The sequence below is a fragment of the Camelus dromedarius genome, chromosome 16 (assembly GCF_036321535.1).
Source record: "Camelus dromedarius isolate mCamDro1 chromosome 16, mCamDro1.pat, whole genome shotgun sequence".
NCBI lineage: Eukaryota > Metazoa > Chordata > Mammalia > Artiodactyla > Camelidae > Camelus > Camelus dromedarius.
The window spans coordinates 15194686-15218274 of record NC_087451.1 but is presented as its reverse complement, the minus strand read 5'-3'; the positions used below and the strand labels follow the sequence as shown (position 1 = coordinate 15218274).

At 38.1% G+C, this 23589-nt stretch overlaps 1 protein-coding gene across 3 annotated transcripts in view; it reads left to right on the top strand.

The window, feature by feature from the left end:
• AP2B1 (adaptor related protein complex 2 subunit beta 1) overlaps positions 1 to 23589 on the top strand; it is a 140632-nt gene that overhangs the window by 94982 nt on the left and 22061 nt on the right. For 2 of the 3 annotated variants that reach the window (XM_064495032.1, XM_010990510.3), the window contains exons 15-18: positions 4828 to 4869; positions 5719 to 5865; positions 8296 to 8441; positions 12713 to 12842. In XM_064495032.1, coding sequence (XP_064351102.1) covers positions 4828 to 4869; positions 5719 to 5865; positions 8296 to 8441; positions 12713 to 12842 — 465 coding nt within the window. The remainder of the gene's footprint in view (positions 1 to 4827; positions 4870 to 5718; positions 5866 to 8295; positions 8442 to 12712; positions 12843 to 23589) is intronic. The other variant, XM_010990511.3, reaches the window with a different exon arrangement.

The following is a 23589-nucleotide window of genomic DNA, read 5'->3' as shown; positions in this document are numbered from 1 at the left end:
AAGAGACCAGTAGTGGACGCTGAGGCCTGAGACCGTTCTAAGGACTTTTTGTCGCATTCTGTTACTGTCCCATCTCAGGAAGTAATCTATACATCTCCCTACTTTTCTGTTGATGTAAGACTTTTTTTCCTTCCAGTTACAGAGTCTTTTGATGATTTTGCGTGATCTCCACTCTTTATGGTACTCCACATCAAGTTGGTTCTCAGCCATGAATTTGTCTGATAGCTTCTGCATGGTTACAGATTCTTTTCACCATTTTGATTAATTATATGTTTTATGGTGGTTTTCTAAATAGCTTTTTGAAGATGGAATTAAAATTTGCAGGCTAACAGCTGAAAACCATACCTTCCCCTAGGAGATGATATGTGTCTTCTAAAATCAAAAACTAATAGGAAAAACACAGGTTGATGTTTTTGATACCAATAGGATTTTTGCGTAAGTTTTGTCTGTGGTGGAAGTCATTGTGTACTATTTTTGCGTCATTCTGTTTTGACTCCTGAATAGCAGAGCTATGGGTAAGCTGTATGACCTGAAGCATTCCTTAGACTCCCTTCAATTAAATCAGTTCTGAAAGTGTCAAATAAAAGAGGTAATAATTCTAGACAGAAGCAAAGAAATGTCTGAGCTTAAGATCTACACCTCTAATTAAGAGAATGTCTTCAGATACACAGACAGACAGCCCCGCAGTTTTAGAAGCAGATAGGTCTACTTTAGCCTGCTCAGATGGACCTCAAAGGGGCTAACCCCGATCAGTCATTGTGCACATTGGTGGGGTTTTGTTTTTGTTTTTGTTTTTTGGTCCACTTGGTGGCCATCTTAGTTGATGTTCTTTTATAAAAGACTTTTTTCCTTTTGTTGGAGTCAGGCAGACTTACTTCCTTACTGAACCTCAGTCTTGAGTTCTTTCTCTGTACTCTGCTTTTGTAGCATATTGCCATAGGGTGAGGGTGTTTCCTTTGGTATCTTTTGGTAGCTGAACTAGAGCTGTATGCAGATTCAGCTCAGACTTGACTCCGCCTGGTTCTGCTGCAGAGCTCATGTCGCCATGCTGACATTCCTTCAGCCATAAGTTAAAATAAGTCACCGTGAAATCACCGCTTTCTATCCAGTTACTGAATGAACAGCGCAGCGACACATAGTTATGCAGTTCAGCATGAATTGAGCCTATTTCAGCACGATTTCAGGCATGGTAAAGCAGCCACTCTTTGGCAGTAGCCAAATGTTAGTGTTACTCTCAGTGCCATTTAATGTGATTCAGACTGAGGGCTGGGGAACTGTACCACCAGCAGAAGTTTTGGACTTAGGTATCAACTATGGACTTTTAGGAAAATTCTGCTCAGTTTCCAACATTTGAAATACTCTTTTCCTGAAATTGGCACCTCTCCTTCATCTTCCTGTATCCTGATTTAGTCAGCCTGTAGTTGACATTACTTCCTCCGTGGAGATTACTATTACCAAACAGATGAATCTTGTCTGACTCCAGATAATATCAGCAACTGAGCTGAAGTGAGTAATGGCTGGTTCAGGCCAACACGACAACTTTCCTGTGTTTTGTTTGGTTTTCTAGCCTTTTGTTTTTCCCCTTGATTAATATGTGCATTATCCTGCTCATCCTGTAGATAGGAGAGGCCACTCACTGGGTAATTGGCTCCCATCCTTGCTGACATCTCCCTGTTAGTTACTTTTGCCCATCACTGTGCGGTCACCTCTGTCATATTTTTGGAGAGGAACATGATAACCTCCCTTAGAAACTTTTTGGTCAAAAGGAAAGCTGCTAAATAAAGTCTGAATAAGCTATAGTCTTGTTAGTTAGAAAACATCGAAATTGTCCTTTCCTTTTGCTCTCTGGACATAGCACAGTTAGGTGAACCTTTATATTTCTGGCTGTGTGTCTCTAATACCCTTTGGATCCTATCTCTCTAAGATCAGAGTTCTTGAATCTGGGTTGCAGCTGAGTTGTATCTGATCAGCTGAACATAACAAAGGAGTATGCAGATTGCTTTTCAGTTTCTCTTACATGGTTTTGAATAAAATTGACAGGCAGCATGGTGGGGTTGGGAGGAGTACATTTAGGTCTTGTCCAGCTATGATAACATTCATATAAAACTCAAAGATAATAAGAATGAAATCTAAGAAAGTAAAGACTATACTTGGGCTTTGTTTCTTTTGGAAATAGCACCATCAGTGAGTGACTTTTCTCAATGCCTTTTATTGAAGTTAGCATGTTTGATGATACTGCTGTTTTTGTTTTTTCTTTCTCACCATTGAGTGCCAACTAGGTCCATTAAGAATTCCATCTCTTTCAAGCTTGGGTTGTAAGACAGGCCAGAAGGGAAGAGGATGGTTGAGGGGAGAATGTGTAAGCCCATCAGAAAGTCATAAAACCAGATCACACATTAGGACAAATAAGACATGTTGCATCATTCCCTTCTCTAGAAAGGGTTCTTCTTTCTGCTCGAGTTCTAGCTACCTTTTTAATTCAGGATTTAGCTCCAAAGTCATTTCTGAACAGATAAATCTTGTCTGATTCCAAATAATAGTTAAATCTCTAAGGCAGTGGTTTTCAACCTTGTTTATACATTAGAATCGTTAGAGGAGCTTGTTAAAATTCTGATGCCCAGATTACACCCCAGAACAATTAAACCGCTATCATTGGGATTGAGGCTTAGGCATCAGTATTTTTAAAAATTCCTCCCCCTAGCCCCCCATACACACACAGGTGGTTGATTCCATTGTGTATCTAAGGTTGAAAACCACAGTTATTGAAACACAACTGAAATAGTTATTAGTACTCTTTAAAAGTTTGAATCTTACTCTAAGAAACCTCTAGGCTTTTATGGAGGAGAAATTGAAAACTAAAGACCACCATAACCAGTTTTCCTTTGCAAATTTTCTATGATTTTTTTTTACACATATCTACCCTGTGCTCCAGTCTAAGTGGACTACTCATTCTTCTTGATCATCTTTTATTCCTGCTTTTTCATCCTTTGTTCATGCTATTTAAGAAATACCCTCCCCCATTTTTACTTTTTATAATCTCACACTACCACCTCCGTCTTTGAGGCTTCTTTTCATTCATCCTTCAGCCAAAAGGAGACTCTTCCCTTCAAAACTTTGCTTTTTTGCCTTAGTATATTCTGTATAGTTTTGCATTCATGTTTTATTTTTTTTCTGCCAGTTTGCAAAGCCTGGGTCTCACTCATCTATATGTCCCCATCATGACCTGGCATCTTTACACTCCCTGTAATGCCTTGTATCCAGCAAACGTTATGTATGTGTGCGTTTGAATGAAAAGAATCTCATTCTTTTCAGATGTCATACTGCAGATGTGTGCTCTTCTAGAACCAGAGAGAAAACAGATGTATCTTTTCTGTTTGCTGTCATACTTTCCAGTGATTGGAATTCTTAGTTGTGAAAACCTTTTTATCTGTCTTTGCCTGTGATTTTTCGTCCCATGTCCAACCATTAAATAATCTTCAGGAACCAGATTCTGGAAATGTTGGCTCTTTGAGGTTTGGAGTGCTCTGTAGCTTAGTGCAGCAGAGCATGCTTCTTCACGCCAGTTATGAAGCACCTGCATGGGTTTTTTTTTTCTTCAGTCACAGTGGTAACAGAATTTTGTCACATATCCTATTATTTTTCCGTATCTATTATTTTTTAGAACTTGGCATCCAGTTTCATATATCTGTTCATTGAGATGATAATAAATCCTCTTTCTCAAATCCTGAAGACAAATACAGTTTTGTTTTTTAACACAACCACAGCACATAGATCTCCAAGTTTCCACCACTAAATAACAATAAAGGATATAGTGTTCTGTAGAGCAGACAAGGCACCTGGTGATTCAGAGAGGATTTTTAGATGCACAGTGAGAACTAGGGAAGAGGCAGTGTGAAATTGTAGCACAAAAAAGTGGTGTTTGCTTTTTAAATCGCTCAGTTAGTTGTGTGTGTGTTTTATGTTTCTCCATGCTAGCTATTTTCAGCTTCAGTTCTTCTTTAATGCTTTTGTCATGGACTTCAGGGTGAATTATATCAGAGCCCTAAGGGAAAAAAGGCAAGACTAAGGCCATGTGAAATTATTTTCCTGTCACCTAGCTAATTAAGTTAGTCTAATTCTCCAAGAGTTATTAGCTTCCTTTTAAACGATCCCCTCCAGATAAATCACAGCGCTTCTCCTTAGTTGTATCGACCGTGAGAGATTTAAAGCTTGCATGCCTCCCCACTTCCTCCCCAGGTAGGATATCTTCCTAACCCAGCTGTTTTCTTTCTTTGGAGAGTTCTAAACTAAAAATCACTCTTGTTCCAGCTGTAATTTTTGAAGCTTGAAATTGCAGCTCAATACTGGTTTGGTTCCCACTTTCGCAGTGGGGCAGCAAGTTTTGTAGATCAAAGCATATTTTAGTTTTTCTTTGCTTTTCTTTATTTTTCCCCCTTAAATTTCCTTTTAAAGAAAAAAATAAAACATATTCAAAATATTACTACTTGGAGATAGAGCTTCTCAGAACATGTCAACACTTTAAATCTTGTTTAGGTTTGTGCCTATGTACCCCAGTGGAAAGGTTGGATCTGAAACATCCCTGAGATGTCCCAGCTCCATATTCTTTCCAAGATTTTTCAAAACTCCCACACACTAACACTTCCCCTACTTGGTTCCCCTAGGATGTATTTCTTTGTAGTCTAGAATTTCTTTAGGCTTTGGGAGTTAAGTTGAATAGCATGTGTTCCCAGCAACTTGGTAGAGCAATTTACAGGTTCTGTACGGGCATCTAGTACTTAGCTAAATGAACTCTACCTCTCTCTCCTCTCTCTCCTTTCTCTCTTTCAGCTTGGCAGTGACCTTGGCGGGGGCATTGGAGGAAGTCCGGCAGTAAGTGCCATCCGTTTTTTCCACCATGGGATGCGCTGCCCCTGTTTGATGCTTTTCCTATGCACACATTCTCAGACCAGCCACCGCTGCTGTCTAGCACTGTTCACCAGAACCTCTCGAGCAGTCTATGAAGAGTAGCGTAGGGTTACTTGGAATCTTTGGGCTCACACACCACATGTGGTGTAGGGGTGTCTTTAGGGACTGGCGCTCTGGTGTCTACGGAGATCTTTGTCTTCCTGGCATGAAAGAGCTAAAGGAAATGGAACCTGCCATCTTGACTAGAGAATGCTCTTGTTCTCTACTGTCGTCTAGAAAGAACTTGAGAGTCAGCTGGACTCAGACTGAGACTCTCCTCGTAAGTGAGTGACGGGGTGTGAATATCCATCTCCCACAGGAGAGTTTCCTACTAGATATTTATGCCTGAATGGGGAACTAAGACTTGCCTGGACCCACGTGGAAGTGGAATTGCTGTCTAAGTTGGATGCTTCTCCTTCTTTCTGTAGAGACAAACCTCCCCTTCGTTAGGGTACTTGTAGGCCTTTTGCACAGAATCATGGAAGCTAAAATTGGAAACAAATGGAAAAAATCTTGGATCACTGTGTTCCTGATCCTACTGATTACTCTCTCTTGATAGAACTTCTGAAGAGTGTGTGTATCTTTTCAGTGATGAAAAATAGCCATGATGATAAAAAGGACAAAGAATATACTAATTTAACTGCTAAAAGTACTGTAATTATGGTGTGTTCTTACCGATTTGTCAATTCTGTTGAAATATATGGCAACATTTTAAGGACTGTTAATCTGTTCTTCCTGATCTCCTTGCCCCCCTTTCCCTTTTTTTCCCTGCAGGTGGGACAATCCTTCATCCCATCATCAGTGCCTGCAACCTTCGCTCCTTCACCTACTCCTGCTGTGGTCAGCAGTGGTCTGAATGACCTGTTTGAACTCTCCACAGGGATAGGCATGGCACCTGGTGGATATGTGGCTCCTAAGGCTGTAAGTAAAGCAATACTTTCTTAGTGGACAGGACCTGAATTATGTTATGTTATGTTATGTTATGTTATGTTATGTTATGTTATGTTATGTTATGTTATGTTATGTTAGCATCTAACATTTGTGTTATTTCCACTGATAATAAATCCAAGGTTAGGGCCCTTTTTCTAGAGGATTTGAGAGGAAGATAAAAGGTGGCTTCAAACCTAGCAATAAGAAGCACTATAGTGTCCCATTTAACCATTCTTATAATTAGACTTAAAATTGGAAATATTAAATATTTGAGTTTTGTTCTCTTATTTAGAAATACTGTCTAGCTTGTCAGCACTGACATCAGTCTAGTGTAGGTCTGATACAAGTGCAGCAGCAGGAGGAAAAGACAGAGAACTAGAGAGAAGTAACATTTTACTTTGCATCCCTTCCACTCTCCTTTTTCCATTGGTATTGCCTCTGGATTATAGAGTGCCATTGCCCAGATTTGGTTTTCATGGGTGTTAGTGCACAGAGTTTTGATTTAGGTTCGTGTCATTGGTTCCCTTCTAGTCTCAGCTTTGCTTGCTGTCTCTTGCTCAGATAGAAATTCAAACAGGGAAACTCCCTGTAAATGAAGCCTGCTTGGGAATAGTGCCTTCTAGGCTAGGCTAGATTTCTTGTAATCTTGCCTTTCTGAGGGAGAACATGCATGGTTGCTTCCTGAATTCTCTGCCTGCTCATCTGACTCTGCTACAGATACGTAGATCAGTTCTCCATTCCAGTAGTCTCTGTGTACACAGCCATTATGTAGAGTAACCAAAAATATGATTCAAACTGAGCCATAGTGTTTTGCCACAACTTGGTAGCTTTGTTGTAAGGTTACTATGTTGGATGTTATCCCCACAGATTTTTAATTATTGATTAAAAGATAACTAATTTACTTGTTTACTAACATTAACGTAGTACGTAGCACAGGGAACTATATTCAATATCTTGTAATAATCTTTACTGAAAAAGAATATGAAAATGAATATATGTATACATATGCATGACTGAGACATTATGCTGTACACCAGAAATTAACACATTATAACTGACTACACTTCAATTTAAAAAAAACATAGTAATACAAATGGCAAATTTAAATAATGTAGAACTATCAGGTGGGAAATTGTCTCTCTCTGTCCCAGCTTCCTCATAGGTAGCTACTATTAACTTTCTTCTGTGTCCTTTCAGAAGAAGAAAAAAAGATCATGCATACACCTATATGTTTATATCCCTTAAAAATGCTGTCAGAGGGCTGCAGTGTTCTGCACCTTGTTTTTTCACTGCCGCATTGTTTTGAATGGCTGTACCCCCTGTATTGATGTACCACAACTTATTTAATCATTCTCTTGATGGTGGACATTTAGGTCCCTTGCCCTGCCCTCTGCCTCCTTATTTGTTTTTGTGATGTTACCATAAACATTCTTGTTTAATATACATCATGGTATATTTTTTGTAAGTGTATCTATGGGATAGACTTGCAATGTGCTTTGTCCTTTAAATGTTTTAAAATGGACATTACCAACTTACTTTTCAAAAAGGTAACATGAAATTACATTCCCCAAAACAGAATGTAACAGTGCCAGAGTCCTTGTATTCTCCTTCATTGAGTATCCTGACTTTTTGAATTTTTGACTCCCTGATGGATGAGAAGTTGTATCTTGTGGTTACTTGATTTCTCTTTTTTTTTTTTTTTTTTCAGTGTAGCTGAGTGTCTTCTCACATTTATTAACCACCCCACTGACTCTTGGGTATTCTGTCTTTAAGTAGTCGGGACAGTTCATGAATTCCCAATTTTTTATTTTTAATAAACTGGGGCAGTCCAGGAGTATCACAGGTTCTAAGACCAGGGGTAAGTTATGGGTGAATTATAGAGAGAGGGAATAGGTGTCCAGAGCGCTTAAGCAGCGTCTGAATGCTTACTCTTTATCAGAAACTTTATCAAGAGTTTAAAATATACATAATTCAAAGTCCTTACCTGTCATAGGTTACTGATAATGATTTTGGTAATGATTTTTAAAAGTCTTTCAATATTATAGACATGCTATTTTTGTTAGTAGATTCTGTTTTTTTCCCTTTTAAGCCTTTTATCAAAGCTACTAACCAAAAAAACCCTGAAATTATACTCATTGCAATGTCTCCTTTTGCCAGAGTTACCCACAGACTTTCAGATTTTGTGTTCGTTTTGGGGTTTTTTGTTTGTTTGTTTTGGTTCTTAGATAATTGAGAGTGAGCTCAAAATTCAGCAAATATGACTTTATCCAGAAACATTTGCACCTGGCTTGGTACTTATGGTATAAAAATCACCTTAATTTTTGCCTAAGGAAGTGAAGTCTTAATTTCATCTTTATTCCAAAACAAATAGCATCGAGGTGAATCCTGTCTGGTTCCATTGGGCTCTGTACTGTGTTTCAGGTCTGGCTGCCTGCAGTAAAGGCTAAAGGCTTGGAGATTTCAGGAACATTTACTCACCGCCAAGGGCACATCTATATGGAAATGAATTTCACCAACAAAGCTCTGCAGCACATGACAGACTTTGCGATCCAGTTTAACAAGAATAGGTAAGAAATTTGAGTTCCCCAGCTGGATCCTGAGACAGCTGTGTACTTTGTGTCCAACAAGAGAGGGTTCCCCTTAGCCAAGGGAAAACTCCCACGTTGGCGGACGCTCGGTGTAGAGTGAGCACAGGCTCTTGCGTGTCTCTCCAGTGTCCGCTTCAGTTTTGGAGGCCCGAGGGAATTTTGTTCAGAAACTCATCCAGAGAGAATAAGGAAACCAGAACTTTCACTGCCTTTTTAAAGGATTCTAGGAATAGAATGTCTTCATTAAAAGTTTTCCCCCCAAAACTTTTTTATTTGAAATTGATTTATCCATTTAACAAATAATTGTTATCATCTGAGTGCCAGTCATTTCTTAGTACTGAAGATAGAGTAGTGAACCAAGCAAATGTGTGTCCAGAGCTCACCGTTTGCTGAGGAAAAAAATGAATGTACTTTGGCTGGTGTCAAAACTGTGGAAGAGAGTATACCTGAATAATCACGTATAGGCTGACAGTCTGCTTTTAGCAGTGAATTCTCTGTCCTAGTACAGAAGAGAATAATGACAAATGAAAGCTTATTCTCTTTCCAACCTCTTGCCTTCTTTTCCTCTCATTTTTGTCAGTTGTATCATTTCTGTGTTTCATTCTTTCACTTTTATCCCCCTTTGTTACTGCCAGTCCTTTTTGTTTACATTTCACTGTCATTTCTTGCATGCCTTCTACTAGTTTCCTCAAAAGGGGCTTAACAATCCTTGAATTCTTATGTGATCAAAACTGCGACTTACATGCTTGAAAATTCTTGACTCACTCTTTTACTCCAAAGTCTTGTGTCATTTAATATTCTGTAGGGAAAGTCTGTTGCCAGCCTAATTCTTCCCCATCTAAGTGATATGATTATTTTGTCTGGCTGCCTGAAGTTTTGGAGTCCAGTAATTTTATTAGGATATTCCCAGTGTTGACCAATCTTGGTCAGTTTTTTCCTGAAATAAGGTGTGCCTTTTCAATATGTTCATTGAAGTTTTGTGTTTCAGGAAAGTTTTCAGGGTTTATATGTTAAAACTTTAGTACTATTCTGTTGTTTAGCTTTTCATCTTTGAAGAATTATGTATTTATTGGCTTTTCTTTGTCTATCTTTTATATATACTATTTCCTTTAAAACTTTTTTAAATATTAGAAAATTTAAAGTCTGTAAATATTACAGTATGTATCTCATGGTCTTTTTTTTTACCATAACAACAATGCTGTCATACTAAAAAATCCTTAAATATTTTTAAATCCTTTAATATCATTAAACATCCAATCAGTGGATTATCAAAGTTCTCTAGTGTTTTTGTCCAGTTTGTTTTATCTGAACAGGGTCCCATTGATGCCCCATATGTGTCTGTTGATAAGTATCTTAAGTCTCTTTTAACCTGTTGATTCCTCCTCCCCTCTCTTTTTTCCTTGAAATTTATTTGTAGAAGAAATTAGATCTTTTATCTGTGGTGTTTCCCACAATCTAGATTTTGCTGATTATATCTGTAAATTGGAGGCAGATCTCTAGGCTTAAGTAGATTTATTAGACTTGATCTTCTGACAAGAGTGCTTCATCTGTGGTGATGATCTTTTTCTCTCATTTCTGTTTTATTTTACCTGCTTTTTCTCATTTTATTTTCTGTCTCTTACTGTGTTGACTGTTCTTCTTGTTCTTTGTAGCGTTGTCTCTGCTGGTATAATCGTGCCTTTTCAATAATATTTTGTAAATGAAATCATGTAGTATGGAGTCTTTTGCATCTGGTTTCTTTTGCTTAGTGTTAATGCTTTGAGATGTGTCAGTGGTCTGTTCTGTTTTATTGTTGAGTAGTATTCCACCGATGCCTATACCATTATTTGTTAACTCTTTCACCCCTTGGTGGAGTTGGGGATTATTTCCAGTTTTATCTTTTTTTTAATGGTGAAAGCTCCTATTCATGTCCAGGTCTTTCTGTGGATACACGTTTTCCCTTTTTTCTGGGTGAGTACCTAGCAGTGGTATTGCTGGGTCATTTGGTAAGTGTGAGAGTTCCAGCTGTTCCATATCCATACCGATTTTACCCATTCTTAGGGATGTATAGTAATATCTCATTTTAATTTGCATTTCCCTGATGACGAATGAGCATTTTTTTTCCATAATCTTATTGATCATTCTTGTATTTTCTTTGGTGAAATATCTGTTCATATCTTTTTTTTGTTTGTCTTACTATCAAGTAATAAAATTCTTTATATATTGTGTGTACAAGTCCTTTGTCAAATATGTTTTCCAGATATTTTCTCTCAGTCTGTGGGTTTGCCTTTTTCTTTTTTTTTTTTTTTAACATTTTTTATTGATTTATAATCATTTTACAATGTTGTGTCAAATTCCAGTGTTCAGCACAATTTTTCAGTTATTCATGGACATATACACACTCATTGTCACATTTTTTTCTCTGTGAGTTATCATAACATTTTGTGTATATTTCCCTGTGCTATACAGTGTAGTCTATTCTACAATTTTGAAATCCCAGTCTATCCCTTCCCACCCTATTTTCTTAACAGTCTTTCAAAAAAACAAGTTTTTTGGGGGTTAAAGTTTTATTTTATAATTTTTTGCTTTTTATGTTTTATCTAATAAATCACAGTTACAATTTTTTAATAGAAATATTACAGATTGAACTCCTACATTTACTTTAATAATTCATTTTGAGGTAATTTTGATAGTATGATGTAAGAGTCAAAGTAAATTTTTTTTCCATTGTAAATCTTGAAATCAGATAGTATAAATGATTCAACTTTGTTCTTTTTCAAATATCATTTTGGCTGTTCTGGGTCCTTTGCTGGGATTTTGATTGAGAGTGCAATGAACATGTAGATCAGTTTGGGAGAGAACTGACATCAAACAATATTGAGTCTTCTAATCCATCAGCATGGCATATCCATTTATCTAGGTCATCTTTAACTTCTCTCTGCAGTGTTTTATGATTTTTCATGTACAGTTCTTGCACATCTTTTGTCAGATTTATTAAGTACTTCGTAGTTTTGATGTTATAGTAAATAGCATTTTGTAATTTTAATTTTTGACTGTTGCTAGCATATAGAAATATAATTGATTTTTGTACATTAAACTTGTATCTTGCAACTTTATTAAACTGACATATTAGTTCTAGTAGCCTTTTTATAGTTTCCTTATGGTTTTCTACATAGATAAATCGTGAGGGCAAGATCAAAAGGGTAGGATGATTTTTTTGATCCATAAATGTTAACACCAGAATGAGTGATGTGTGTTCTCAGGGTCATTCCATTATTACATTTGGGTGCTAAAATACAATTTATCTAGGAAAAGAAAAATGTTTCTTCTGCCATTCTGTGGCTTTTAAAATTTATACTGCCTATATAAACTCTATAGTTATTTTATAAATATTATAATCCCATCTTCCTTCCCGAGGCTAATTAGAACATAAATTCAGTATAAATTTATATCATTAATTTGTTTATTTATTACACCTGTGGGCCCACTTTTCCCTTTCTGCTCCATCTTTTTGAAATTAAGACATAAGACATATCTGCCCTCCCTCATACATTTTTGTTTCTTATTTAACTTCAAACCCATGCATTTCCCATCTCTTTACTATTCTTTTATTATTAGACAGGCTTCTCTGAGAAGTCTAATGAGTACTTAGCCTGCCTTAGGCTAAGAAAGTAGCCATGTTTGGGTCTACAGCCTGTCCTTTGGAATGTTCAGAATGTTTAAGCCAATCAATTCTGCTTTATTTAGACTGACTCTTTCCTGATGTGATGGATCTTATGTAAGTGGGGAGTGGGGGAGTGGACACACAGAAAATGAGAGTTACCTGGAAATAATCCTCTGAACTAATCAGGCAGGTTATCGACCTAATGAAATAATACTATTGTACTTTACAGGGTGGGTATTCTTAGAGTATTCTTTCTCCCAAGGATTATCTAAAGAAAGATGTATGTAAAAAAGAGACTTACCAAACCTGTCCCTCCAGTGGCATGATAAACAAAAGAAACTTTCAGAAATTAGAACAGTAGCAAATCATTCTATGCTTATGGATGTTTTCTCCTTCCACAAATCCATTTAATGGAAAATAGAGGTTATATTGTAACCAATGTTACAGCACATTAGAATTGAGCACTTTAGTTCCTTCTATTTCTTCCATTTAATTTTATTAAGAATTATGTTTCCTCCAAATGGAGTAAAAAGCCATTGAAACCTGAAGATATGGCCAAATCCTGTCTCTTGATTAACCTCTGGGTTTTCTTCATCCTCCCTCGTAGCTTTGGTGTCATCCCCAGCACTCCTCTGGCCATCCATACACCACTGATGCCAAACCAGAGCATTGACGTCTCCCTGCCTCTCAACACCTTGGGCCCAGTCATGAAGATGGAGCCTCTGAACAACCTGCAGGTCAGACTTCTACTTCACTCGGGGGTACAGGTTGATATCTTGCCAATTTAATTTTGTTTATAAGGAAAACAGCCTCTCTCTCTTACATTAGATTTGGTCATAGAATCAGGTTTGAAATAATGCTCTGGAGAAGACTTTTATTTTTCATTAAGAAAAAAATCACAGGAGTCAGTCATGCATTGACGGAGAAAGTTATCCTCCTTTCTTTTACTCAACAAACACTGAGAAACTTTTAAAGATCTTATTTACAAACTTTTTTTCCTTAAAACACTTCCATAGGGAATTTGAATGTCAGAGAATAGATTTCAGTAGAGGTTTGAACACACAACCATAAATAGTTGGGTTATCTGGACTTAAATAATTAGCACATGTATAAGTGCAGAAAAGTACAGCACGTCTTAGAGGAGCTCAGAGCTGTGTCAGGTCTGCAAGAGCCTCCTGATCTTGAAAATACTGGATTTTTAGAATGCTTAAGTACTAGCTTTAGAGTTTCATTCCATTTTCACCACTTTGAATTTCTCTTTGAAATGTAAGCCTTCTAGGATTCAAGAAACATGAGGGCAGAGCTATAAGCATGTAAGCTGAAGGGATATGAATATAGATATAAGCCCTAGGAGCTGGGGGTTTTAATGCTCACAAGGCCAGGGGCGACAGCCGTGGGCCAGCCTGAGATGAGGAACTGTAACCAATCTCTGCATAAAGCTGAGACCCTGGAAGGACAACTCCCTCAATGAAAGGGGAACTAGAAAAATATTTGCATAAGGACAAGCAATGAGAGAATTTTCTCCCTGACCAGGGTTCTGAATGGCCTCTTCTGAGAAATTCAGGGCCCAAATTTGTACTAACTATGTAGGTACAGAATTCTCCAAACCAATAAATTAACGTAAAATGGAACCAGGACTGATGAAACCTAGGATACCTGGAAGGAGTACATGCAAAGCAGCCCTTTTGCAACAGTTCTAAACTTCAAGGCCATAAAGACTCCCAGCTGAAAAGAAAATCCCTACTGAAAGTGAGTTCATAATTTAATGGGGAAGCGGGGGAGGGATGCACTGCGGAGGACAATCAGAAGGCACAACAAAGATTATTGGTGTTCCCCTTCTACCGAGAACTTGAAATGATAGAATGGTCTGAATGAAACTGTAAAATTTGTTTTAAATGACAAGAGAAAAATACCTGTCTTCCACTTTCTAATCGAAACAGGTGGGATCCCATTGCTCAATCTGCTGGAAATACCAGTGTAGGGGGCCTAGTACTCATGGTGAGACATCAGCTATAAAATTACTTGGAGTAATATTCTCCAGGAGTTTAAATACCAGTGCACCGAGCCTGCTTGCCAGTTGACTAACTACCTTTTTGCCACACTAGTTGACTGCCTTTTTTTCAGCAAAGGGTGTCATGACTTAGAGTGATGATGAGTGAGTCACAGTATAACTTGGCTCAGACTAGAAGAACAAAACAAGGATTACTGTGCAGAAGGAATTGGCTGTTACTATGATGAGAGTAATGTGTGAAGGGGCTTTTCCAGCACAGAATCCTAAAGTAACTAACTAACCCAAATCTACATCTGCTCTCTTTTCATTGGAATCTAACCTCCTGTTGGCCCACAGAGCCTCAAGCTTAATATTTGAGGACAGTCAGCATGAGTGTGAGAATGCTTTACTTTAGAAGTAGGAAAGGGAATTTGGGTCACAGAAACCAGGCCAAATTTTCTGCTCTTAAAACAGAAAGGAAACAGTAAATAAATAAATGTCAGTTTAGTTTCCTATTTGCATTTCCATTTCACATTCAGTGAAATGAACATCCCTAATAGGAACTCTTTCATGAGAAAAGTTGATACTCTCTCAAAAGTATGGATATGGTATTAGGACTAGCAAGTTTTCGTTTTCACAAACCTGACATTATTTTAAAAACAAGCTTAAAAATGTTCCATCTAAACAGAGTTTAACAAAGCATCTCAGCTTTTCTAGGAAAAAAAGAAAATTCCATCTGTAGTCAACTACTGATTTTCCAAGTTTTCCCCACGGTTTCCTTTCTTTCAAGGATGTCATAATTGTAGCTGTTGTTCTTATTAATTGGTATTTCCCAATGGAGAATATAAGCAAAAACTTCAGAAAAGATAAACTTTTCTTTCCCCCTGTGAGCAGCTGTATTTAATGTCTGCTGGTGAAACTAATAGCTAGCTTAAGGTGGGTGGGTTACTTCAGATTTCAGCTTCCATTCTGCTCTTGTCCCAGTATGAACAAGCTTAGGCCATAAAGGTCTAGATAAAACCAGGTAAAGATTTGTAGGAAATGCTCATGTAGGAAAAATTAGTACTTTTCTCATAATTCAGACCATCAAATTGGGGGGTGGGGTGGGGATGAGGGTTGAGGAAATGAAATTTTGAATGCAGTGTAGGTTTTAGCTATCTGGGCTAATTCGCTATCAATATATACGACAAATAAATCAAACCTAGCTGCCAGAATTGTAATGAAACATTTGGTACAAAAACTTCATTAAAATGTTCATCAAATTACTTACTGACTTATAGTCTATTTGAAACATTACTGAAAGGTTAAAAAGACACTGTTTTCCCTCTTAAAATGTAAAATAGATTATACCTTAGAGACAAGAATTAAATACCTAGCAGAGATTTGAACCTAGAACATTTTTCTACTATTCTAATAATGTTGGCTATAAAAGCCTTTGTGAATCCAACTTATAAATATTACACAATGTAAAGTTTAGCTCGCCCCCATTGGGAGCTTCTCTTGAGTTTATTTATATCATATAATTATATTCCTTTAAAAAAGAGAATTGGTTCTATTTAAATAAAACAAAAACCTTACCAAATGTCTAAATGAATTATCTCTAAATGAAGTTTTCTCTAACTCTGATATTCTTGTTTTTCATTTCATCTGTGTTAGCTGCTTAGAACATTTTCACAATATACTCCTTTAAACTTGACGCCTGGCAGGTGACTGCTTCTTCAAGTCAGTATCTGCGGGAGGACATTAGAATTAGGACGTAATGTGTGTCCCCCCAGTCCTTGCATAGATGCTGTAGAGTTCTCACAGCTGCTCGGCCTCCTTTTTCGCTGGGCTGTAAACTCTTACGAGAATGTTGATAGCACTGTTCTTTCAAGTTTTAATTTTATCAGGATTATAAAAATATATTAGAGTCTACCAGTTCTATAGTTAATTAAGAAAAACCCAGCCCCCCGCCTTCTCTCCCCAGCATGGCCCCCAATTCCTCCTTCCACAGAGTCACTCTTCTCTTGCAGCTTTTAGTTGATACCTTTTATACTTCTCTATGTCTAAATAGCAATCTTGTGTTGCAACTTCTGGATTTTTCCATTTTGGGTATTCCTTTCCATCTCCCCACTTATGACCATTGTCTGCATGCATATTTCCTATCTTCCTATTTTCCTGCTAGAGCTGTCTTATCATTTGCTTTAATCAGGATTATTTACATTATTAATACCCTGTAGCCGGTAGATACTTGTCAGAGCTGAACTACATAGTGTGATCATTTTTTTTGTCCATAAAACTTCTTGTAAATATTTGAATACTTATCTATTAATACTTGTCTCTCTTTGTTTGCTTAATTTTTTGTGTTAACTGTAATTCATTCCCAAATTCCAGTGAAATCAGACCCTTCAGAACAGTCTTACCCGTTTCACTTTCTTAAAGTCTCCTCTTGGAGTCTTGACCTGCTCCAGGCTGGACTGGTTTTCTTGAACACCTGAAGTTGTCCTGGGATTTTCATCATCGCTCTGGTGCTTCATTCCCTTCACCTCTCTTCGCTGTTGGCTCTCCTACTCTATTTTTTTTGCCCCTTGATTTACTCCTTCAATTTGATGAAAAACATCTCCCAGTAGTTTCCTGAGACTAGGTATGTAGAGAATAAAGCTTTGAGACCTCACATGTTTTAAAATGTCTTTTTTATCTTCATACTTGTTTGATGGCTTCTGTATATCATTCTAGGTGATAAACCATTTCCCTCCTAGCCTGGAACCATTCTGATTCTTTTTTTTTTTTTAACACTTTTTATTGATTTATAATCATTTTACATCATTCTGATTCTTGATGTTTTTCTGTGCCATGTTCTTTCTCAATGAGAACTTACATGAATCTTCTCTTTATCCCTTGTGTTCTGAAATTTCACAGCGATGTGCGTTGGTGTGTGAGTCCCTTCTCACCTGTTGTGTGAGGTATACTTACTGAGCTCTTTGAACGTGGAAACTTGAATCCTTCAGTTCTGGGAATTTTTCTCTTTTATAGCTCTCCCTTCATTTTCTCTTTTTTATTGGAAGTCTTGCTATTTCAATGTTGACCCTCTTGGACCAACCTGCCCCTTTTTGACCTGTTTTTGATCTCTTTTCTTCTTTTGTTCTTCTCTATAAAAACTTCTTATGAAAACATTTTAACTTTACAAAAGTAAACAATAGTGTAATGAGTCCCTGTATGCCCATCATCCAGCTTCAATAATTGTTAATCCATAGTTAAGAGTTGTTTCATTTCTACCGCATCCCCTATTCACTGCCCAGCTCCATATTATTTTGAAGCAAATCTTTGACATTTATATCATTCCATCTATAAATATTTTAATATATGTCTTTAAAACACAAGGTCTCTTTTTAAAATCATAACCACAGTAACTATTGTACACATTAAAAAATTAACAAGAATTCTTTAACATGAAGTATACATTCAGTGTTCAAGTTCCTGGTTATCTCAGTATCTTAACCTTTGTTTTTCTTATTTCTGTTTGTTTGAATCAGTAAAGTGCACATATTATAATGGGTTGACATATCTCATAAGTCCCCTTAGCTATACTGTTCAATATGATAGCCACTAGTCACATGTGGCTATATAAATTGAAACTAATTAAAATTAAATAAAATTTAAAAATTCATTTCCTCAGGTGCCTTAGCCACATTTCAGCTGCTCACATGGCTGGTGGTTACCGGACTGAGCAGTGCAGAAGGAGACTGTTTCCATCATGACAGAAAGTTCTGTTAGTGCTGACCTTTAGGCTCCCCCTCTGTCTTTTTTCCTCTCATCTTTGGTTTTCAGCAGCTTGACTATTACATACCTACGTGTTTTCCTTATATTTACCTGCCTGGGCATTCACTGAGCTTGGATCTGTAAGTTGATAGTTTCTGCCAAATTTGGGAAAGTTTTGCCATTATTTCTTCATTTTTTTCTACCCCAGTATCTCTTTACTCCTTCCAGAACTCCACTTGCACACATGTTAGACCACTTGATATTGTCCCTCAGATCACTAAGGCTGGCTTTTAGTTGGTTTTGTTTTTGTTTTTTTCTCTCTGTTCTTCAGATTGGATAATTCCTATTGATCTGTCTTTAGGTATACAGACTCTTTCTTTTATAGGCTACAACCTTCTGTTAAATCCACTCAGTATAACTTTCATTTCATAGACCTTTTCAGTTCTAGGATTTCCATTTGATTCTTTGTTAAAATTCCCCATCTGTTCACTCAGGAGTGCAACTGAAGAACCCTGTTTCAGAACCTGTTCGTCCTTTATCCCACCTCCACCCTCTGGCCATGCCTTGGGCCTAAGGGTATGCTTGCTGACCCTCAGAAAAAATGACCAGTAGAAGTATCTCAAGCAGGCCCTGAAAACAGTGTTGGAGCCTTCTAGCCAGGAAATTCTGTGTGTTGTAGCTGGGCATGTTTCTTTGCCCGTGTGGATTCTTCTATACGAGGGTTCTGAGGAGACCAGAGGAAGATCAGAGGGTAGCCCTCTGACCCGTGAGACCCAGGATTGGTGCTCCAGTTACCCATCACTGAGGGCTGCTGGAACCCTCTCTGTCAGTACTTTGGTGTCTTTCTTTTGGGGCTGGCTTAATTCTTCCAAAAATTATCTCTGACTCTCTTGTTTAGAATATAAAGACTTTCTGCCAGCCTCCTGGGAGCTAAATTGGGAAGGAGGGCTTGAGAGTCTCAGCATTTAATATACATAAATTCACTTACTCCACCACCCCTCAGCCATGCCTGGCATCCCCGTCAATGTACCACCTATCTTACCCTCTCTAAGAGAATCAATCTTTTAGTTTTATCAAGGGGCTGAGGGGCTGAAGTAGCCCAGGATGGTGGTGGTGGGGGGGCCAGGGAATCTAGGACTCTAACAGTATCTTAATCCTCTTTCTTTTAACACCCCCTCCCCTCATTCCCCCTTCATACAGTTCCAGAGGTGCTGCTAGTACTAAGGCTTTGAAAATCCTGTGGTGTTGCTGCTAATCCATTTGTTTCACAGTTATACCAAGATTTTGTTGCTGTTGTATTTTTTTCTTCCCTATCTATGAATTTATGCCTTTAAATTTTTTTCCTTTAATTTTGCCAGAATTTTTTCTAGAAGAAAGAAATTTAGCTGTGATTTTCAATCTATTACCTTTACCTGAAAGTCTGATAGCACCTTCATAAAAATTCTTTTCTTCCTTCCTTCTATACTACTTTATGGTTAGAGGTTAACCTATGGATAAAAAATTAGTCCTTTAGTATATGGTTTTTGTTACCTGTCTATCTTTGTATCACCTTTAGACCTCATATAAGTGTTGTTTAATAAGAGGATGAGTATTTAATAAGAGAATGAATTAAGGAAAATGTCTCTTTTTTTTATTTGAATGTCTATTGTAAAATGAGGCAATACTCATCAGTGCTATTCATTTAACCTTTGAATGATTAGGGCAGGAGGTGCTGAAGGTGCTAGCTGCAAAGGATGCAGTCGTACAATCCTATTTATTCCTCTTTAATATCTTTGTCAACCAAAAAGGTTTTGTGTTGTTGTTGTTGTTGTTGTTGTTGTTGTTGTTTTGCCAGTGTGCGGCCGTAAGGAAATTCTGTCCCTTGCTACTCCTACATTGCAGTCGCAGCCTGTGAGACAGCCATTGCAGATGGTGCCTGTCCCTGATATTTCATGTCTTACATATGTCCGTTCACACTTAGAAAACCCACAGCGGTAGCTATTGTACCAGAAAAACTGGTAAATGCCTCCAAGCGGAAGACCTTTTCAGCAGCTTCCATCAAAGGAAACAAATCAGAGCTTGGCATTTACTGACTTTTCTTGACTGTTGTGCAAGCCAGACAAGTTCAGTGTTAAAGCCTCCTTTGGTCTTCCAAGATCCGCAGCTGAGGACTATGCACTCTGATTGCTTTTATGGGACCACATGCTGCCTGAATAGATGTTGAGTCCTTGAAGTGGTGGAGCTTATGGGAACTATAAGAGATTCCCAGGTCACAAATAGATCCGATGCTGGAAATAACCCCTGTAGACAGAACAGAATCTAAAATATTCCATTAACAATATGTAGGTAATGGTTATGAAAGATCTTGGTTATGGGAAATGAAAACATTTTACCACCAAAGGGAAGAAAAGAGAAAATTGCTTTCTCTGATTGTTGCTTCAAGTTTTCGTGTCACATCAGGACTATAAACATTTCCTTTAATCTCATCTGAGAGGTAGAGTATCTTACATACTAGATGTTTCTTTTTTTAAAAAACTAGGTTGGCCTCATTGAGAACACTCCTTATATTTTTTGTCAAGATAATCAAAATTCTGCTAGGCAATATCTTTTGTCTTTCGATAACCAGAACTCAACTGCTGGCTTCTGGGACTATTTTAGAAATATGTTTGTTAGTAGCAACTGCCCTGCTTGAATAACCACACATAGGCAATAAATAAGAATTCCGTATTCTGATAAGTTGATGTGGTCTAGTAGACTGTAAATCTGGCCTCAATGGTAGGAGACAGTTGTTCCTGAAACCCACAATTCAGTTCTTAAAACACCCAAGTTTGGGAACTAGTCCCTCATTAAAAAGAGCCTGAAAGATCAGATTACCCAAGTAATAGAAGCCCATGCTGAGAATAATCTTGAGCAAATGATAATAAATTTCAGAATAGTTCTACAGGGTAATAAAGTGATTTGTGGGTTTTCGTGTATTAAAATCTCAGCCATCTTTATATCATGATAGTAAGTTAGGAGTTGGTGGTGAAAAATGGAATCAGTTTTGTATTTCTGGTTTGATAACTGATTAGAAAATAGATTTAACCATGTGATCTTCATGCAGTAGGAGACAGAATTCTGAGTAAAAAGTAGGTACCTTTTCCTAGTCCCTGTGTTCTCATTACGGCTGATAATCTTTACACAAAGTCTTAGAGGGTGTTGTAGGTTGGAAACACCCTGGGATTTTCCTGAGCTGGATTTGAAGCCCACTTGAGACCCATATCCTGTCCCCATTTATATTTACTCTCTTAATATTTTGTGATATTGTCATGTTCAGTGAGATGGGAAAAGAATTTCCTTTCATTCACAATTTTTTTGCTGTAGAGATTATACGTAGGCTTCATGGTATTAAGGTCCATACATCTTGAAAATAAAACTTGAGAAAAGCTTTGGGCTGTGTGAATGTGCAAACATAAAGCATGTAAAATCTTGCAACTGGAAGGATGACCTTTAATATTGGCTGTTTCAAGCCCTGTTTCCGATGGAATTGACCCTGTATTAGCAGTGATTGGAGGCTCCGCGTCTACGTGAATCCCGCTACTGATTTACTGCCCTGAAATGGCCCATTCCCTTTTCCTAAAACTCTTTGGAAGTTATTTATATTGAATTAAAATTTGTCTTCCTTTAAATTCTATCTGTAGATCCTAGTTCTACAATTTGAGGTCTTATAGAACAAGTTTCTCTCTGAATCAAGGCTCACAGGGCCTGAAAAGCAGTCAGGTGGGCCTGTAACGAAAGTATATTCAATCTGAATTCATTTTCCCTTTCATTCCACTTCAGGAAAGCCTAAGTTTATGGAAGGACATATATTTGTGTGTACTGCAAATAGAAGTTAGTTTTATTGTTCTAATTTTAAGGGGGAAAAAAATGATTGGAAGTGGAGACATTGGTAACTGTACTTAGACTCAGTTACAGTTTAGAGACAAAGAAAAATATTATTTACATTTTTCCAGTATTTTTGAAAAGTGTATGAATGAATGGTGGTCCTTGACATAGTAGCAAGGTTCTTTTCCAGAAGCCATTGAAGGAGTTGGAAGGCAGGTACTCCAAATATGAATGCACAGAACTTCTGAATTCCATAGCTCATGCTGTGTACCTGACAATAATGTCTGCCTCTTCTACTATGACCAGATTCCCAGACACAGCTTCTGTGCACAGTGGCCTACCCATGTGCCCAGTCATCTTGACAGCCACCTGTGCCTGCCTTTTTTCCACATTAAGGTTAAATAATATAGCAGGCAGTACGTAGGCACACCTGGGAACCTTCTTGATTTCCAACTTGCTGCAAACTAATCTGACAGTGTTTATCACCTAGAACCTAGATTAGATTCTAGATCAGCTTTACCCCAGGATTGATTTGATTTGATTTGATTTGATTTGATTGGCGGGGGTAGGTTTATTTATTTATTATTTATTTAGTGGAGATACTGGGGGTTGAACCCAGGACTTGCATGCTAAGCATGTGCTGTACCACTGAGCTATACCCTCCCCCTCCCCCAAGATTTTAAAATTACTAATATTCATTCGCTCTTGTTACTGAAGTCTATTCTTCTATTAAGTTTTCAGTTTGCCTTCAGTCCCATGACATACCAGACTGGGGTGTGGAATCTCTAATAACTTTAACTGGTAGTTTACTAGTCCTGCCTTCATCGTTTTGTGATTTAGGACAGTGTGTATGAAATGTATTTTAAAGTTTAACAGTAAGCCCTGAAGAGCATGCTGTTGGTGAGAAACCTCATTCTGTGGTGCAACAGCTGCAACCGAAGGCGCATTAGCCAGTCCTGACGAGGTGCACAGAGCTGTCGTTAAAGGGAAGAAGAGAGATCGCGCCTTTAGGGGTAGAGCCTGTGTAGGTCAGGCAGAGCCTGTTCAAGGTAAGACCTTGGGGTTTGGGGAACTTACCTGTCTGGCAGGCTGAAAGGTCTGTGAAATACTGCTGACTGCTTCTGGCAACTGAAGCTGCCTCAGGTGATTCTGTCGTGGGCTGCTGGAGGAGGAGAGAGAGCATTTGGGGCTTGTGGTAAAGGTTTCTCCATTGTAACTAGATAGGTCCGTATCGCGTGGCAGGTGGGTTCTATATTGGCAGAAAGAGACCAAATATACATTTGCTCTACGTTCCTGATTTATTTTGCCTGACATGTAAAACTTCTTAAAAAATAAGGAAGCTACCTGCAGCAGGAACAGATGCAGTGTATCTTAGCATTATTTCCCCTTCGCCCCGTGTTCCTTGTGAGGCACACACTGCCAGTGACCTCTCCGCACAGGTACAGTCCTGTCAGAGCCGTGATGGCTGCTTAATTCTTGCTGTACCACTGCGCTGTTATACTCAGGTTTACATCGCCAGTGTGGGAGAACTTGCATTGGTATTTTCTCTAAGTGGAAAAGCCAGAGTCCTAACGGTGGTCTACAAGCCCCTGTATGATCTAGCCATGCCTCCCCCTCCCCTGATCTCGGTGACCTCATCTGCTGCTCCTCCCCTCACTCCACTGTAGCCACACTGGCTTCCTGGAGGATCCTCAGACAGGTAACGCTGCCACCTCAGGGCCTTTGAATTGGCTGTTTCCCATGTCTGGAATGTTGCTTCTCCCCATTCCCATATCTGCATGCTCACGTGCCTCCGTCAGGCCTTTGCTAAAATAGTGCCTTTTTGATAAGGCCTCCTCACTCTACTCCCAGTGTTCTTGACCCCCTGTACCTTACTTTTTCCCCAGAGCACTTATCCATCTTAAATACTGTTT